The 19,697-nt window shown below is 43.5% G+C and overlaps 1 protein-coding gene across 3 annotated transcripts; it reads left to right on the forward strand.

Annotated features, from left to right (window-relative positions):
• Positions 1-3,515: 3,515 nt before the first annotated feature.
• On the forward strand, positions 3,516-19,677 carry SMPD4 (sphingomyelin phosphodiesterase 4). Of its 3 annotated transcripts, XM_062504602.1 has the most exons (19): positions 3,516-3,587; positions 4,020-4,106; positions 4,778-4,920; positions 5,055-5,130; positions 5,952-6,060; positions 6,665-6,717; positions 7,261-7,412; positions 7,742-7,874; positions 8,493-8,564; positions 11,982-12,071; positions 14,377-14,522; positions 14,970-15,060; positions 15,295-15,395; positions 15,686-15,849; positions 16,500-16,705; positions 17,243-17,476; positions 18,126-18,257; positions 18,435-18,563; positions 19,001-19,677. In XM_062504602.1, exons 1-19 carry the CDS (start codon positions 3,549-3,551, stop codon positions 19,325-19,327), a joined length of 2,484 nt encoding a protein of 827 aa, XP_062360586.1. In that variant the 5' UTR covers positions 3,516-3,548; the 3' UTR covers positions 19,328-19,677. The 3 variants fall into 3 exon arrangements, with proteins under 3 accessions (XP_062360586.1, XP_062360584.1, XP_062360585.1); XM_062504600.1 differs by lacking the exon at positions 11,982-12,071 and having other exon boundaries at positions 3,541-3,587; XM_062504601.1 differs by lacking the exons at positions 4,778-4,920; positions 5,055-5,130; positions 11,982-12,071 and having other exon boundaries at positions 3,549-3,587.
• The last annotated feature ends 20 nt before the right edge of the window (positions 19,678-19,697 follow it).

A 19,697-nucleotide genomic window follows, 5' to 3' on the forward strand; every position in this document is an offset into this window, starting at 1 on the left:
AGAACTCCAAGTATGCCCATAAGCAGGCACAAAATAAACTGCTTATTAAATCAGACTATTTTTAAGGTACTCACAAGACTGTGGGAGGCAAGCTGGAGCTGGAACTCCTGATACCACACTGTCGTGCAAAATCTTAAGCAATCTCTGCCTGTAGAAACCAGGCAAAAATATAACAAATTTGTAGAAATCATTAGGAAAAATGGCAACGGATGACCAAAGAGCTGCACTCTCAAACTGGGTGGAGATGGGGATGCCTCATCCTGCAGTGGTACAATGCTGCTGAGATTTCCCTCACAGGAGAAACCATCTCATGTACTGGGTGAGTTAATGTTTTCTCAGACTACACATGAAGTCTCATCTCTAACCATGTGGAACTCTGACTGACAGCCTTAGCAGGCCTGTGCACGTCAGGAACAGGATAAAGTTAATGTCTGCATGAACTGAACAGCTTTGGAGACTGAAGTTACTTTGGTTGGGCTAGAAGCATAATAACAGTTCTGAAAATTCCCCTTTTCTCCCCACCTATATGAATCCAGTCCCTGTTCCAGATGGTTTCTCATGAACTGGTAGTCTGGTTTTGTTCCCATCATAGCTGAACAGACTGGATGTTTTCTAATCATTTCACCCATCCCTGACATATCAACACCCAAACAATCCTCCAGCCGAAAGAAAACATTTGACAGATCACCACTGTTAAAACACTCTAACCTGTACTTATAAGAAGAGATTAAATTAGTCCTGCAAAAGCAGTAAGGTATGACTATGTTATCAGATGCCTCTGCTATTTCTCTACATCAGATTGTTTCTAATTTGTCTTTTCCTTTCATTGATCAGTGTAATCAGGTTAAAGTTACAGTCGGGTGTTCCCAACTTGGACTTGTTTGCTGCATCTGAGTCAGACTTCCAGAGAATCTGGAATGTCCCAAATCTTCTGTTTCTCCCTCTGATATCTACCATCTCCATAAAGGACCTCTCACTACAAACACCACTTCATTTTAAAGGGGAAAAGATACTTACTAAGGCCTTGATGTAACACTCCTAAATCCAAACTTCCCATCAATGCCTGTGGATGGATGCCCCATATGAATGAATTCAAAGGTTTTTAGTGCTGCATTCAGAAAAAAAAAAAGGTCTGTGTGAGCTCCAGAGCCAGCACTGTGAGCAGCAGAACCACACAGTCTAGTTCTGTACTTGTCCCAAATATTTAATCTGAACATCAGTACCAGTGCAAGCTGGCATTGGAGGATTTAGAGACTCTTTTTTTCCTCACAGATTTTCTGGTAACTGGGCGTTTTATTAACTCAATCTTCTCTGCACAAATTGATTCATTCATCTTCATGACAATTACATTAACTTGATTATCCTGTGGAGTTTGATTGATGCTCTGGTGACTACACCAAGGTGAAAAAATGTGAGGCTACCTAGGAGAGCTCTTGGTATGGCTGGTTAGTCACTTCTTTGCCCGTCAGTGACCTCTGACAATGAATGATAAAAACATAAAACAAGCCCCAAGACATGGAATCCATACTTGCAGAAAACAGCTCAACCTCCAACTCTCTCAGGAAAAACATGCCAACAACAGAAAAAAACCTTTCTTGTTGCTTTGTGGCTTAAAGGCAGCTGAAATTTGGGAGGAAGGGAAAAAGGGAACATGGGTGGCATATCAGATGAAACCTAGGTGAGGTGACTTTTCTGGACTTTGGTCTTTTCATCTGCAAAATGGGAAAAAAATTACATCTACAATCTTGATATACACATGTGAAAAGGCTCTATGTAAGAGGGATAATGAACCTATACCATCGATTTCAGTAGGCTCCACAGCAGACCAAACTCTCATTCCACAGTTCTCCTCAGCAGTGCCATTAGCTCTTAAAACAATTTGATACATTTCTCCCATGGAGCTATCTGTTTGAACAGGCTTCACTGAGCCATCCCCACTAAGCACCTCCAGAGCTGCGTTTCCACATATTCACCCAATCCTTTATTTCTTCTTGCATTCTTTCCCCTATCCTATCACCCACTGAAAACACACCAGGTCTACTGTTTCCTTAAGTCCTGACGCTCTCACATATAACTTTTACAGCCAAATAAACACATCGCAGAATCTTTGGCACTAAGTGCCAGCAGCTTTTTCTGGATCTAAAAGCAGCTCGTTATCCCCACCTGGAGGACGGGTCGACCCCTCAAGGACCCGCGTTCACTCCTAGTTAGTCTCTCTCTACAAAGGGACGTGTATAAAACACCACAGGAACCCCACCCAGGACACTCACACGAGTGTGCATCGCATCCAGCACAGGACACACACCCACATGTGCGCTGCAGTTTGGACTCAACTGTCCTTTAGAGCAGTCAGGAGTGTGTGTTATTAGTGTGATCTGCCTTTAACTAATTAACACTGCTGTTAATTTGCTCACACGATGCTCCTTCCCACGCCAGGATCAGCGAACGGTGGCCTGGCCTGCCGCACCGAGCCGGGAGCGGCTGCCCCTGCCCCGGGACACCGCGGCTGTTTAACCCATCTCTGGGTACGGCCCCCAGAGAAACCCCTGGAGCCCCACACGGCTTATGGGGCACTCCCTAGAGGGACAGAAGCCCTGCAGAGGCACCTCGGTAAATCAGAGGGCCGGGCAGTCACCAACTGTGTGGAATTTAACAAGAGCGACAGATGCTGCACCTAGGACAGGACAATCCTCGCTGTGTGTATGGACTGGGGAATGAGAGGCTGGACAGCAGCTGGGGGAAGGGACCTGGGGGTCCTGGAAAGTTGGATGTGAGTCGCCATTGCCCTGGCAGCCAGGAGGGACAACGTGTCCCGGGGACATCAGGACCAGCATCGCCAGCCGAGCTAGGGAGGCGACTGTCCCACTCTGCTCTGCACTGGGGCAGCCTCACTTTAAATGTTGTGTGCAGTTTGGGGCACCACAGCATAAAAAAAACATTAAGCTATTAGAGAGTGTCCAAATGGGAGACACGAGGATGGGGAAGGGTCTGGAGGGGAAGCCTTATGAGGAGTGGCTGAGGGTACTTGGTTCACCTTGGAGATGGCTGAGGGGACACCTCAGTGCTGTCTTCAACATCCTCACGACAGGTATGCAGGGGCAGGCACTGCTCTCATCTCTGGTGACCAGGGACAGAACTCGAGGAAACGGCACTCGAGTCAAGGGAAGTTTAGGTTGGACACCAGGAAAAGGTTCTTCCGGCAGAGGCCGTGCGAGCACTGGAAGGGACTCCCAGGGCAGCGCTCACGGGCCCAAACCTGACCTAGTTCAAGGAGAGTTCGGATAACGCTCCCAGGCAGGCCCAGGCTGGGACTGCCGGGATGAACTGTGCACCACGAGGAGCTGGCCCGGATCGCTCCCAGCTCAGGATATCCCACGGCTCTACAAAGGTGCCCAGCGCCGCCGGCTACGGGCCTTGCCCTCCCTCAGCGCGGGGCGTCTCCATGGCAACGCAGCCGTGACGTCATCCGCGCGGGCCGTGACGCAAAAGGGGCGCGCGGGAGGCGGCGGGAGCGCGGCGGCGCCTGTGGGAGCGGAGCGGAGCGCGGCATGGCTGGGCCGCACCTGCAGCAGCCCAGCTTCCTGCTGGTGGGTGCGAGCGGCAGCCGCGCTGCGGCGGCACAGCCTCCTCCTGCCGCTGGGAATGGCCGCGCTGCAGCGGGGCGAGCCCGCGGGAGCTGGGCCGGCCGGGCGGGCGGGCGGCGGTGTCTCGGTGCACGGGTGCCGTCCCTGTGAAGGGCGGGCGGCGGTGTCTCGGTGCACGGGTGCCGTCCCTGTGAAGGGCGGGCGGCGGTGTCTCGGTGCACGGGTGCCGTCCCTGTGAAGAGCGGGCGGCGGTGTCTCGGTGCGCGGGTGCTGTCCCTGTGAAGGCACCCGCGGGTCGGCCCGTGCAGTCCCGGCTGCCGGCAGGAGTGCTGCGCCGGAGGAGCGGCCTTGGGGGGGATTTTCGCGCGTCGTGGCCGCGGTAAGTGCTGTCCTGCAAGGCAGCCGTGATCGGATTTCCCCCGTGGTTTGTCCTAGGCCACGCTGAAGGCGGACTGTGTCAACAAACCGTTTGCACAGAGGTGCCACGATCTGGAGACGGTCATCGAGGAGCTGCCTGCCAAGGTGAGCAGTCTTAGCTTTTTCAGAACCTCGCTGCTTGGCAAGTTTCAGGGGAATTGGGCTTTTTGTATTTCTGTTTTCTTTGTTCCTCTCTGTCTTATCAAGACAAACTGTCTGGAACAGGCTGCCCAGGGAGGTGGTGGAGCCACGTGGAGGTGTTTAAGGAAGGGCTGGATGTGGCACTCAGTGCCAGGTCTGGTTGACACGGTGGTGTTTGGTCACGGGATGGACTCGATGATCTCAGCTCTTTTCCAGCCTAACTGATGCTGTGATTCTGAGCTTAGGTGGCCTCCAGTGAAACAGCGGAAATCCAGTGTTGCCAAGAATTAAGAACCTTTTTCTAGTCATTAAAGGAAGGGTTGTTTCATTTTACCACTCTAAATTAATACCTTCCAGCCTCAGTTTGCAAAGAAAACCTGTTTTTAAAATGTGGCAGATAACTGCAAGTGATGCTCATGAGCATTGTTGCAACTTCAGTAGGATCTCAAATCAGGATGTCTCCCATAATTGACATGTTATAACACAGTGTTTTGAATGGACAATCTGCCCAGTGATAATCCAGAAACAGTCATAAATAAATGGCAGACATATCTTTGTTTGTTCTAGTACATGCAGTAGAGATTGTCCAAGTGAGGAACTGTGCACATTAATTCTTTGTGTCTGTTTCCCTGAAGGAACTACATGGCATCTTCCCATGGCTGGTGGAAAGCATTTTTGGCAGCCTGGATGGCATCATCGTGGGCTGGAATCTTCGCTGCTTGCAAGGAAGGACAAATCCTAATGAATATTCTGTGGCTTTGGATTTCCTGGATCCCAGGTAAACTCATTCATTTCAGCACAGATTAAGAAATGAAGTGGTGAACAGATGACCATTGTGCAAACCTAAGTTCACAGAAGTGAGGCAGCAGAGGGTATTTACCATGGGATTCACTTTCTGATGCTTGCTTGCAGTGGCCCGATGATGAAGCTGGTTTACAAACTCCAAGCAGAAGAGTACAGATATGATTTCCCAGTCTCATATCTTCCAGTGAGTAACTGACCAGTTTGTAAGAAGGGAATGTAGTTGTTGTTGCAGCTGTTGGACCTGGAGCCTCAGTGCTCCAGGTTTAGAGCAGACCTATTTCTTGAAATGGCTCCTGGAAGAGGAGAGTTCCCAGCCATAAAGATCTCTAGGAGACTGTGGTTCTCAGCAGCTGGATATGTGTGTTCAGCCAGGAAAGCTGCACTGTGATTCTTACTCTGTCCCCAGAGAGAGTTGTGTGGCTATTAGTAGCTGCAGGGCTGAAAGTGGTTTTCTAAACTTATCATGGAGCAGTGCCTTCCCTGCCTATGCTGTGTGCCCATGTGTTTAAAGTCTGACTGCTATCCTGGATGTCAAGTGTCACATTTCCAACAAAAGTGTTCATCTGCAGAGTTGTTTGGCTGTGTTTCTTCCACTGCTGCCACCTCCATGCTATCTAGAAATTGGTTCAGATAGTCCTACAGTCTTTAACAAAAGGAGACCTCATTTAAATATATAGTGATTGCTGGTCCACAGCTCAATTACATGGACAACACCAGCAGCCAAACACCAATACTCTGCTGTTCTCACTCCAACTGGAAAAGTCTTGGAGAAGGCTTTTAAAAAAATACTGAATTCAAATTTTAAAAAATACTGAATACTCATTTTCAGAGAGAAAGTTGAGAGGTCTCTAAAGACCCTGCATTTAGACACAGAGCTACTGCAATGCAATGAAATCCCCCTGAGCTGAATTCCCGGAATGCTGCAATGCAGAATCTCACTATCTGAAAACATACTTTGCAATATGCTGAGTAGCCAGATTAGTGTTCTGTTACTCTGTCTTTCAGGGCCCTGTGAAGGCTTCAATACAAGAGCAAGTTCTACCAGAATGCTCTTTATACCACAACAAAGTCCAGTTTCCTTCATCTGGTGGTTTAGGTTTGAATTTAGCTCTTAGTATCCTTTTAATCATTTGGTATCTATTTTTTTTTTAAATATCTAAAACTGAGAGATCATGACTGTTTCTGATCTACATGTATTGTGTATGTGGGTAAATCATGGTCATACTGAAGAGTTTGGGCTGATTAGAAATGTTTCGATTACAATTTTAAATAAATGTGTCTTCTTGTAAACCCTTGTTGGAGGAATTTCTGGCCTTAATCACGCAACAAAATTCCCAGTGTTTCTCAGTAGAGCCTGTATTTCACAATTTTTGTTTTTGTAACTACTTGTAGTTTATGCAATATGGTAGGAAAAGGGCATGTTCATGTTGCAGCTAGAGTACTTTTGGAAGCAGTGTAGCTGTAGCTGTGCTGGTTTCAGTTTGAAATAGTCAGATGTGCCAAGAGTAGCACAAACACACTTTGTCATACAGGGAACACTTCAATTACCAATGCTTCAGTTAGCTAGAAGGCAAAAAGCCAACAGTGAATTTGCTCAAAAGCTCTAGCAAGGTACTTTAGCACCAATAAAGTACAAATGTAGTGTCTATTCAGCATCTTCCAATACCTAACAACTTTACCTGGTTTTTATTATGTGATCCTTAATTCTGTTTTTCCAGATCCATTTGAATATTACATGTTTTACTTTGCAATTAGTTTGATTACACAGAAAGTAAGTACCTTTCACATTCTTTTCCCTTTAAGTAGTACTGCCCTTTCTCTGTAATGCTCTAACCCCTGCTGGGGTGCTGTGTAGCTAAATTAACAGCAGTTTCATCTGTTCTGTTGGAATTTATGATTGCTTTGGTTGGCTTGATGATCCAAGACTGGATAATAAACAAAATACCCACCTTGGATACACCATTAAGCAGTCTCATGCCAGCAAGGAGCAGGCAATGGGTTCCAAATAGTTTCTCTTCCCCTATATCCAATAAGGATTTCTCTGCAGTTAGAGTGACAGCTTGGTGCTGTGGGCTGTGGTTATTTGGTTCCTCTGCCTGTTGTTCCCTCTCTTCTACTTGCTTACAGTCATTGCTGCAGCAACTCTTCTTACAGTTCATTTACCTTTGCTCCAAGGAGTCTTTGCTGCCAGTTCACCCTTTCTAACCAGTGGGCTTCTGCTTTTTTATGTGAAGGGAGTCTAGCATCACTCCCCAGCACTGGCATAAAGCAGCAGTGTTTAACCCCACGTGTATCCTGTGTGTGTGTATTACAGAACTCACCTGCCACCCATCATGTCAGCCCTTCCAACAGTGCTTATTTCATCCTGGTGGACACGTACCTAAAGTGTTTCCTACCCACAGAAGGAAGTGTCCTTCCCCCACCTTCTTCAAATCCTGGGGGAGCCATCCCTTCCCCTACTCCCAGGTAATGGCTCCAGTGTCAAGGGCAATTTGTGGGAGCAGTGCAGACAAAATATGGCTTGTTGGAACAAAGCCAAACCAGTAGAAAACACCTCCACACTTCCATCTGTATGTGTTCATTACATAGGAGTAGTGATGCAGTGTTGGGTTATAGTTGAAGTGATTAATATTTACAGGAAGTTGCAGAAGTTTGAAATGTATAATCAGTTACGAAGTTTGAAATAAAGTACTGATTTTGTAGAACACTGATTAAAAGCCGCGATACACCCGTACACCCCCTGTACTGCACCAGGCCTTCCTGACTTCCCTCTTTCCATGCATTTGTCTTCAAAGGTCCCCAGCAGTGCCTTTCTCCTCCTATGGCATGCACCACACCAGCCTGCTGAAACGGCACATTGCCCACCAGCCCTCTGTGAACGCTGACCCAGCCTCCCAGGAGATCTGGAGATCAGAAACACTGCTTCAGGTACGTTGCATTTAAGGAAGAAAATGCCCTGAACCGTTTTTTGCTGCTCACTGAGGGATCTGTTTATTTTTTAAAAGCAGAAGCAGTTAGGCCAGTTTGCTTTAGCTTGGTTTTGGAATTGAGCAGTGCAGCTGTTGCTTCCTGTTAATGCAACAAAGAACCACTGTGAAGCAGTTAAGATGTAGCTTAGAAAAGCACTTAATACCTTTTCTTAGGCTAAGGATCTAACAACTGATCTCAGGCATTTGAGTATTTTTTCTGGAAAAGTTTCTGCATCAGATTTTCTTTTTTAAATCTTACATTAACTCTATGCAAAGGCTGTTTAAAGTTAAATACAGCCAAGTTGGTTTTGTTCATTATCAAGGGAATGAGAAGAAAATCTGGATTTAGCAGTTGTTCTGATACTGAGCTGAGTAATTGATGCCTGGCAGGTGCTAAGAGTTTGTCATCTCAGTCATTGGCATGATAACTGAAACATCTTGAATAGGTGCTGTCTATTTACCCGTACAGCTCTCAGTTTTCAAGTTGTATATTGTGGTCTTCCTTATATTTATCTTCTGACTGATAGTGTGGGATTATTACTCTTTCCCTAGCTGAGAAAATATATTTGTTTTGCAGATCTTTGTTGAAATGTGGCTTCATCATTATTCACTGGAAATGTATCAGAAAATGCAGTCCCCTCACGTCAAGGTAATAGTTTTTACTGCACTCATGAACATCACCTGGTTGTTGAGCTATTACCTTGGGATAAATCTATTCTGTGCGGAGTTTTTTTTTGTGTATTGGTCCAAAGGAAAGAAATAACTTACCAGAGTATCTACATAAGTGTGCCAGAGCTGATAATCTAGTTAAGAGTGTTGTGAATAAGTGTGTCATCCAGATTTGCCTTCATTGCAGAAATTGTGTTAGTTTTGTTCTGGTTTTTGTTTCTTTTTTTTGTTCAAGATGAGTTTGTGGGATGGTCACAACAATCTGAACATCAATGTCAAAGTACTAATGATTGAGAACATACCACTATAAAACCATTGTGTTAAATCCCACTGGGGCAACATGACTGCTAAAAATAGCTAAAATTGATTTCCAGCAGAGATAGCAGCTGTTACTGAAATACCACTTAGTAATTTCTAACATCCATAACCATGTTTTAGCCTAAATCCAAATTAAAAAAGAATCTTACTAAACTGCCATTTTTATTGTTTCATGTTCCAAAATATGCTTTTCACCATAATGGTGTCAGAAGCAGTTCTGTAGCTACAGAATTGGGATTATCTGAGAAGCTCTTGCTCAGATAATACACTGTTGTAAGCAGTTTGTGGTGGCCTGTTCAGTAACAAACTACTGCATGTAAGGAGTAAGTGAGTGTTGGGGAGGCTAAGATTGAAGGCATTCTAAATGTAAAGGGAATTTGAAGGAGAAAATGTTGATCCTCTGAATTCCCTCTGGATCTCAGTGGGACTTTCATAGAAGGGGAGAGAAATAATAAAAGCTACCCAGTATTTTTTCCTGTGTGGAAGTGAAATATGAGAGTTGATTGAAAAATTCGAATCCTTCACTCCACAGGATAGGAAATAAAATACATTTCTATTTTGCTAGGGAAAAACATTGGAGAGCTGAAATGGGATGGGTTTTGTCTTTTATTCTCAAAGTTGAGGTCAAAATGCAAACTCACTAATGTTGCAAAGTCTCCACTTGGGACTCCCAGCAGCATGGCTGTGCACCTGTGATGGAAAGGCTTTGCTTAAAGTACCTTTGGTCTGTCTGTCTGTCCAGTCTCTGTGCATCAAGCGCTGTGCTTAGGCCAGAAATGATGATTGCTTTAAACTTCTCTCCTCTGTTCACCCTCTGTATTTCAGATGCTCTCTTCTAGCACTAGGGAGCAGCAGTTGCAGACAATGACTCTCCACGTTATGGTGGAGTAGGGCCTAGGTAGAGCTTACAGTTCTCTGAAATCAGCACTTCAGGATCTTCCACAAGGTGTGTTGAGCCACAACCTGAGGCCGTAACTCCCTGATGGTATTTTAGTTTCATCTTTGATGGGAAGTAATCATGAACATGTAAAATAGGAAGTCTTCCTCTTTGTGGGGGTGGAACAGTGGAATGGAGGGACTGGAATTCCCCATGAGATGCATTAAGTGGATGAAGGATCTTTCCTGCAGGACTGAGGAAAGGTTCCAGATCAGCTGGGGGCAGGACTGTTCATTAGCCAGTGATGCTTAAACTGAACTTTGTAGACTGGGTGGGCTGACAGAGAACAGTCTGCCTTGTAGTCCCTCAGATGAGGAAGTAGAACATCCAGAAGTGTAAGTTCTGCTTTAACACAAGTGTTAAAGAGCTTAACTGGAAACCCAGGGTGGCCCTATACCTTATTCTTAAAATTATCAATAATTATGGAGGTTCACTTGATTCTGTTTAGCCTTCTGTGTGTTTGGGAGGAAGGGTAATTAGTGACCATTCAGTCCTGGATCTCAAGCTGTTTGACCATCAGTGACTGGAAGTGGCTGCATATCTGTATTGGAAGGTGGGATGAGGTTCTGCAGAACTTGCTTACTTTGTCCAGCAGCCAGATTTGTTTGCTTTCCTGGGCCAAGACAGATAAGTAACTTTCTTGGAAGGAGAATCTTAGATTTTTCCTTAAACCTTGTTAATGTCGTGTTCCAGACATTAACGTCTTCCAGACAGACTTCCCTTTATAAGTAGAAGACAGAATGGGAATGAATAGTAAACAATTTCTTTTGAGAAGATACACATTACAGCTTTGAGTTCTTTTCAGGTCTGCCGTGAACCTGAGGTTGATGCTATTTGCTATGTTGTCACTGTTTTCCTTTTTTACTTCAACTATTTCCACTTCTTTTGTCTGTTTGTTTTTTTTTCTCTCTGATCTAGAGTCCAGGTGTGCAGCATCTTTTTCCCTATTCCCTTCTGCTGTGACCACAAGAAACCCTTAAAAAGAAATAGTTTGATAAAACTTTGTGATGCTTCCTGACCTTCCAATGCCAGGTGTTCAGCCCCCAGCACTGCATGTGAAACACCCATTAAAATCCAGGGGGTTGCAGATTCCTGTGGCAGGGCAGTCAGTTTGGAAGCAGACAATCTGCCCAAGCTCTTGGGGAGCCTGCAATGACAGTCCTGCCACTCTGAGGGTGTGAAACCAAAAGCTGCCAAGCTGACAGAAGAAGAGATCGGGTAGAGGCTGTTTAAAGACAGCAGAGGTGTGATCTGGAGAGTTAGTTTAGATGCCTGATAACAGTCATTGGGGTCTGTGTAGTGTACATTTTTTGTTTTATGTTTTTTCATTGATTTCATACACGTGTGTCACTGTTGCTACAGTATCCTCTTCACTATCATAGTCAGAAAATACTAGTCAGGTTGTTCCTTCAGGAAGAGATCTGGCTGAGGCTTGCAGAGACTTCAGTGTTATGGCAAGATGCCTTTTGCATCAGCATATAACACTGTGCTAGGTATGTCTTTGCCTTTTTAGTTGTGTCATATTTCCCTAATAGCAAAAGTAATTTTGTCTTTTGAGGAAATTCACAAGTCCTGCAGCCTTCCCAAATGGCCTTTAAGTGGAGAGAAGACAGGATTTCTCTGGACAGGAAAGTCCAATTTGAGTTTCTTCTTCATACGAACTGTGCTTCTCCAGCAGAACAGAAAGAAATGACAAAGTTTTCAAAATAGATGTAAAATAGCTTGCAGAATACTGCTTTCTTACTCCATTTTTAATAAAACATTGTAACAGTGTGTAAATCCTTGTTGCTGCAGTTCAATTTACTTCTGAAATGGGGAATTCATTTGGCAAAAGATCCATATCCCCCACCAGTCTTTGTTCTGAGCACAACAAAGAGAGCAGCCTTTTTTGACACCTGTTCTCAGTTGTATTTCGACATTGATAAAGGGTAAGAAATACTGTGAAATCAGTCTACTGAACACCAGAAAAAAAGAGGATACTGTGGCTGCAGTTGTTTTTGTGATATGTTGTCCCTGACTGTATTTGTGATGTTCATTTTTCCCCCCACCCTTCTTCCTTGGGCTCATTCTCACTTTTTTTTTCTCTTGCTCTCTTCTCTCCTTTTTTCCCTCCCCCCTTCCTTTTTGTTTCTGTTGTCTCAGCTGGAGGTTCTCCACTACCGACTCAGTATCTCCAGTAAACACCACGGTAGTCCTGCCCAATCCAGCTACCAGGCCCTCCACGCATACCAAGTATTGCCATCTTTTCATTTTGTTTCCTTTTTAATAATCTCGTTCCATCATGTAATCTGCGAAGTGTATTGGTGCTGGCTGTACAGCAGCTTCTGCCAAGGTGTGGTGTTTTAATTTGAGAACAGTGCATTGAAATTCACCAAATTGTTCCGTGAAACACATACTGAGAAATATTAGCAAAGGTCACCGAGACAAGTGTTAAACTCAAGCATATTTTAAGGACTAATTGGAAACTCTGTTTCTAGAGATGCATTCTTGCAATGTAACATTTACCAGCTATGCTGGTTTTTGGCACCAAAGCTGACTTCACCAATGGCAGATTTCTGCCTCTCACACAGTAGTCATTTAAGCAAACCTTGCATGGAAGAAAAGATCAGAATTTGAATGGCTGTCACCCAGATTAAGGTAGGTAATATCTGGGGGTTTTTAGCCAAGGAAATGTCATTGGATAATATTAAATTTGTGGTGGCAATGTCAACTTGACTGTCCACTTTTGCAAAAGCACGAGTGGTACATTTGCAGATTGTTCAGGAAATGTGCATGCAAAAACATTCCTGTTGGAACAGATTGCTGATTCCTCTTTCCCTACTTCAGCCCTTTATTCATTGGGTCTTCATTTTGGGAATGGGGAGGGCTAAGCTTCTGTACTATAAAGCTCTTTAGCATTACATGGCATTTCCCTGCTCTTTAATCCTTTTTTTTTTTTTTTTTGTTTTAATTAAGTGCTATGATATCTCAAGGTGCTGTTTAGAAGGGAAGACAAAGTACTCCTTTAAATCTTTTTTATTGTTACATTTATTTAATTACTCTATTAAGAATTAACAATGGCATACATCCATCCTGTGCAAAAAAGGTTTGACAACAAAAACACTTGTGGGGAAAAGTAGTTTTTAAACCAGTGACATTCATAATGGTGGTGATCCAGACTAAGAGAAAGTTGTAAGAACTGCTATGTGGAAAAACTACTAACATCACCCAAAATGATGTATTGAAATAGGGTGGTTTTGTAAATTCCAAAGGTACTTTCAAGGGGGGCTTGGAATTTTTAAAGTGACACCCTTTCAAGGCCTGTAGCAGAGTACTCAGCCTCTCTAATAGCTGTGGAGATCTTGGTCCAAACTCCAAGGGCCACACAACTTCATGGAGTTCTGCCTTCTTGCATAAACTCATCAGGACTGCAGAAAACGTGCTGATACAAGTTAGAGCTGTCAAAACCTAGCCCAGCCTTCATTAGAACTGGTGAAGGTTTATCCCTCTCTTAGAAGGGTCTCAGGTCTGGCTGCACTACAGGACTGTGTCTGTCATCGAGCCTGGAGTGAATGTCACAGTGTATTCAAAATCTTAAAGGGTGTAAAAAAGGCATCTGCTTTGCCTGAGACATTGCTGAGAGTGGGCATGAAGACAGACACACACTCCCTCCCTGCCTCAAGCACTCCAAACTTCTTGCAGCTAATCCAATACACCTTTCCAGCACTTCCCATTATATTTGCTGCTGTAACTTACATTTCATGTACGTTATTCTTCTCAATTTTTGTGAAGCAGAATACAAATCTCAAAATCTGCCTTCAGTGGTGGATTGAGATTAGTTGACTATTAAAGCAGATGACAGTAGCAGAGGAGTTTGTGTTTTGGCTGCACAGTCAGCAGCAGACCCACCCAGGAGAACCAGCACATCTTTGCCTCATTCACCTCTCTGCTCTGTCAAACACTCCCTTGCTCATTAGTAGCATCACTGTGGCTCACCATCACTCCTTGTGCTGCTCCCACCCAGGCTATGGGAGGATGTTAGAACCAACAGGATCTTACAGGACTTGAAACAGTTCTTATTCTTACTGTAACTGTCTAGGATTATTCTCTCCTGTAAGGCTGATGAGTACCAGCATAGGAAGGAGAACTCAGTAAAGCCAGCCATGAGCATAAACAAAGGACCTGCTGTCCTGCAGCAATGAACTTACAGCCATAATGAAAGGCTGAATATTCTTTTTTCAGAAAGGGGTAAGTCAAAATCTACGAGTTATTCTGTTCTTTAAAGCTAGCCCAAAATCCAGTGCATTAGAGTACTGTAGACAACTTTTCTTACAATCCAAATATGCTGCTGTTTCTTAGTGAACTGATGGCAGAAGATTGATGCAGCTTGTCCTGGGGAGCAAGCCTGTCCAAAATCAGGTGGCAACAAACTATGGTGAAGAACCTAGAAGGAAGAGAGCATTTCCTGTATTTTGAACTGACAGTATACTTTTCCTGAATTCCCTGGACGTTTAGCAAATGACACTCATTAGTTGCTTCTCTTTTGCTTTGAATCTAGGAGTCATTCAAGCCCACTGAAGAGCATGTGCTAGTGGTAAGACTGCTTGTGAAACATCTGCATGCTTTCAGCAACAGCCTGAAACCAGAGCCTCTCTCCCCTTCAGCCCACTCCCACACAGCCAGCCCACTGGAAGAGTTTAAAAGGTTGGTACATGAGCATGTCTCTGAAATGTACTGAACTGAAAAGCTGAGCTTTCTCCATGAAAATCTCAGCTTTCTCTGAGAGGTTGAATTATGCCGTGTTGATGCTAAATACAGAAGTACATTATTAAAAGTACATGAGAGTAATGGATTACGTTTCTCACATCCTCTGAGGGAGGGCAGCTTCAGCAGCAGCTATTGCACTAGTCTATAGAGAAAAGAAAATGCTACTAGAGGATTCTGGCCAAGGTTAATTTAGTATTTGGTATTTATTTACTTGAGTTGAAATTCAATGGCTTGAAGCAGTTTCAAGTAAAAAAGAACAAATTTTGCTCAGTTCTTTCTCTATTTGCATTTCTGAAAGTGTGTTGGGTTGTTGGTAGGGATGGGTGTTTTGTTTTTAAAATTTGCTGCCAGTTTGTACATGTCACTGTCTGAATCTCTTTGCAGGGTTGTGATACCTCGGTTTGTCCAGGAGAAGCTTTATATCTTTCTGCAACACTGTTTTGGCCACTGGCCTCTGGATGCCTCTTTCAGAGCAGTATGTACCTGCTTCTCCAGCTAAGCCTGTACTCAACAGAACTAGTTATTAGTTATTAGAACTTGTTATTAGTTATTGCTGTTCAGCAGCTGTTTCTTGATCTTTACATCTCTCTTTTCTAGACCAGTGGAATTCTTTCTATAACAAATTAAAAAACTAACAAAAAACCATTCCTGCCTTCCTTTCCAAAAAAAGAATTTGCACTCATGTGGGTTTATGTGTGATTTTGTTTAGGTTCTTGAGATGTGGTTGAGTTACTTGCAGCCCTGGAGGTATGCACCTGAAAAGCCACCACAAAGCACAGAGCCTTTGCCTCGCAGCGTCTCGGACAAATGGTGAGGAGGGGAGCAGCTGGGATGATCTGAGCCAAACCTCAAGGAGATCCTGAGTAAAACACCAGGATTTCAGGGACTGTGCACCAACCTGAATTAAATTTCTATATAAGAGTAGAGACTGATTTCTTAGAGCACCAGTTTTTGTTTTGAGAGTACTCTTTCGTCTCAGTGTAAATTGACCATCTTCCCAGAGACAGAATAAAACATTCCCTTAGTGGCTTATTTGGTAGAAGACAAAATAACAGTTCTCTAAATAGCTGTACTCACAAATCCTGTACTCACTTTGGCAGGGCTGCCTTCATTCAAGAAAACCTGCTCATGTATACCAAGCTGTTTGTGGGATTTCTGAACAGAGCTCTTCGAACAGACTTGGTCAGTCCAAAAAATGCCCTCATGGTATTCCGAGTAGCCAAGGTCTTTGCTCAGCCCAATCTAGCTGAAATGATCCTGAAAGGTAAAAGGATATTTAGACATCTTGTGTTGTTCTGTCTCAATCTTTCTTCACAGTAGTTGTATCTCATCTCAGAGGCACTGAGGTGAATGGACTTCTCTGCCATTTTTCATGCTGTCTCACCATTTAAAAGTCTGTCTTCACTAATATTTGTCAATTGGTTTAATAAGTCTGTAGTTGTCTTCTAATCACCACAGATTGCATGCCTCAATTTTTCTTTAAAGAATAAACCCAGTTACAGCTGTCAGTTTTTCTTACACTTGTATTAGTTCATTATGTACTTCAGGATTTAAACTTTATGTATCTCTGAAAACTGAAAATATATCTCTATACTTAGTAAAAGTCACGCATGCAATTCAGGATAATTAGGGTAAAGTGAATTTAGGACTGGTGAGATTTGACAAGTAGCAAAGTCTGAAGTGTATTTCTCCACTGCCTTTTGTTGAAAAACGTTACTAACTTAAAATGCTGCTTTGTATGGTTTGCATTAAATACATGCTGACAGAGACAAGTAAATAACGAGCAGTGATTAAGGCCTCCTTCCCCTTAGAACTCTCTCTAAATAAAGTTGCCCAGCAGCCTTAAGGCAGCTTGACCTTCCTCAGCAAGACCAGTATCGTGTAACCATCTTCACTGCTTTTTTCAAATTCTAGGAGAACAGTTATTCCTGGAGCCAGAACTTGTTATTTCCCACCGTCAACACCGACTTTTTATGAGCCCCACTCTTGGTGGGAGTTTTTTGTCATCACGGTCTCCAGCTGTTACAGATGCCTCATTTAAGGTGAAAAGTCATGTTTACAGCCTGGAAGGACAGGACTTCCAGTATAAACAGATGTTTGGTGCAGAAGTCAGGAATTTGGTAAGCAACAAGCTCCTTGTCACCTGCCTTCCTACTGTGACATGTTTTCTCAGTGCTGAGCATCTATATCAGGAAAGTTAAGACTGGAAGACTTCACACCCTGCTTTACTGAGTAATTTAGTTTGCTGACAGTTACTTCTGGACCCTGAGGCATCTCAGGTGCAAAAATCTGATTCTCTTTGATAAATAATAAGGTAACAGCCTTGGAGCAGTATATGGTATTTCCTCTCAAACGTGCTTCTTCTGATTGATCTGTACCTGCCAACAAGTCAGACAAAAGCAGCAGGAAAAAGAAAAAAAAAGCAGCTGAAGAGCCTAAGCAGCACTGAGGTTTCTTAAATGCTTCAACAGAACTGCCTCTGCCCTGTTGGAAATTCAGCTGACAGTCAGCACAAATCCATATGCACTAAGGGATTTACTTTACTGGGATTGCTCTCACTTTGAGCTATCAAGGCACAATTTTATCCATTTATTGACTCTTAGTAGTCCTTTTATCTTTGTCCCACACATTTTTGTTTTGTTTGTTTTTTGTTTTAGGTGTTAAAACTGGCCCAGTTAATTTGTCAGGCACAGCAGACAGCTAAGTCCATATCAGACCATTCTGCAGAGACAATGGCCAGCCAGTCCTTCTTCTCCTGGTTTAGATTCACGCCATCTGAGGTGAATGGTTCCTACACAGGCAATGACCTTGATGAAATTGGGCAGGACAGCATCAAAAAAACAGATGAATATTTAGAGAAGGCACTGGAATATTTGTGCCAGATCTTTAAGGTAAGTAGCATCTTTCTAAGAACTTGTGCAGCAAGAACAGGAGTCAGAATTTGTCAGATGTACATCTGTCTCTTGTACTTCCTGGGGTCACAAAGCTGTCCATAGCTTTACCTTGCTAGTAAATTCTGACATCATCTCAACTTTACCTGCTTCAAAACCCCTTTTCAATATAGATGGAATTAGGTGTTCTGAATTTCTAAGTATCAAACCTACTTTAAGTGACCACTTTTTTGGACCGTATAATTTATACCAAACCTGTTTATACCAAGCCTGTCCTCATGTTTCCAAACAGGCAATTTTGAAAACTCTCTAATATCTTCTAGAGGTAGAGCTGTAAAAATGCAGCTGCAGCCATGGATGAACTGTCTGCAGCCATACTCCCTTGTACAGAATTGCCCTGGGAGACAGCTCTTTGTTACTCCTTGGGAGCTAAGGGAGATACAAACAAACCAGAGCATTTCTCTAGAACTGGACAAGCACAGACAAATCTGGGGAGGTTTATCTCATTTGAATGTCTGAGGTGCTATTAAGCAGTTCTTGGTATCTAAGCTGGCTATTAAAGACTTCCAGTGTTAATGAGTTTGTTAAGTGAGAAATAAATAGGGTGTGGAACAAACACCAGCTTTAGAACTGTGTTATTCTTGCATAGCTGAGTGAAGCCCAGCTGACTCAGATGATGATGAAGTGTGGGACAGCTCAAGATGAGAATGGAAAAAAACAGCTTCCAGACTGCATTGCAAGTGAGAATGGCCTCATTCTTACACCCCTGGGAAGGTACCAGGTGAGAGAAAAACTATTCCATATCACTACCTGGGATGTTCTTGAAAAAACAAGTTCTCCGTCTTCATCTCTTCTATGATGGAGAGAAATGCAACTTACCTGGGGCTAAGAGAGGTGCCAATAGAAAGGTGTTTCAGGAGGGAGCTGCAAGCTGAGGTGTTTATTTTCCCATTTCCAGATCATAAATGGCTTACGTAGGTTTGAGCTGCAGTATCAGGGGGACACTGAGCTCCAGCCCATCCGGAGCTATGAAAATGCTGCTCTGGTTCGTCTCCTGTTCCGCCTGTCCTCGCAGCTCAACCACAGGGTAAGCACAGCCCTGCCTCCCTGGGCCTTTCCACTGCACATTTCTGTTCTGTGCTCCACCTGGCCCTATGTGACATTCCGTTTGTTCTTACTCCATCTTCTTCACTGTGGTCTAGATGGGTATTTCCTATTAGTATGAGGTCTGCTTCTCTACCCCTAATTCTGCTTTTCCTACACAAAGCATTGCAAATGTGATTTATTAGAGGACTTGTGATTGAACATTCAGAATGAAATGCTTCCAAGTAGGAAAAGCAAATTCTTTTCTTAGGTATGAAAACACAAGGCAAGTTGTACTAAGACAGTTCTACTGTTTAAAAGTGCAGTTTTTTCATCCATTTTCTATAATCCTCATTCTCTAAATGAAGAAAATCATAAGCTAAGTTACTTTATGAGAGCATTTGCAGGAGGACACTAACTTTTAAATGCCTCTTCCCTCAGTTTGCTGATCAGATGGAAATGCTTTGCTCCAGGGATGATTTTGTTGGCAGACTCTGTCGCTATCATCTGACCAACCCCCAGCTCGCACAGAAAATCAGGCACAGCCCTGTGATGAGGGACAGAACGAGCCAGCACTGGGGACCCAGGATCAGTCTGAGGTTTCTGGCCAGCTACAGGACTCTGATTTCTTTGCTGATGCTCTACTTCCTTGCATCCTGGTTTTATGTTGGGCCAGTTGGCTGCACATTCATTATCCTAACTGGGTATTTTCTTTATGCTGTAATAATGACTTTTTTCTTTGAAGGATGGAAACCACACGAACACTAGTTTCCTCTTCCTGGCTTGTAAAAATAAATGCTTTAAGGATGAGCCTGGGATTACATGACTAAAACGTTTTAATTAGATCTTCCTAAAGTATTTTTAATACTGAAGTTAATGGGAGTTTTATAAACATGGATGTGGCCTTGTAGAGATAATCAATGTAAATTATATTTTTATAAAAGTGTTCCTGCTGACTCTAGTGACTGTGGTGTTTGGGTTTGTTTTTTTGGTTTTTTTTGGTTTTTTTTTTTGGTTTTTTGTTTGTTTGGGTTTTTTTGGGTTTTTTTGTTTGTTTTTCGAGGGGGGAAGAATGAGCCATGAGTATTGACAAAACTGCAGTCAGGCCACAGGTAGATCCCATCACTAACCTCCTGAC

Source organism: Cinclus cinclus, chromosome 17 (genome assembly GCF_963662255.1).
Source record: "Cinclus cinclus chromosome 17, bCinCin1.1, whole genome shotgun sequence".
Classification (NCBI taxonomy): domain Eukaryota; kingdom Metazoa; phylum Chordata; class Aves; order Passeriformes; family Cinclidae; genus Cinclus; species Cinclus cinclus.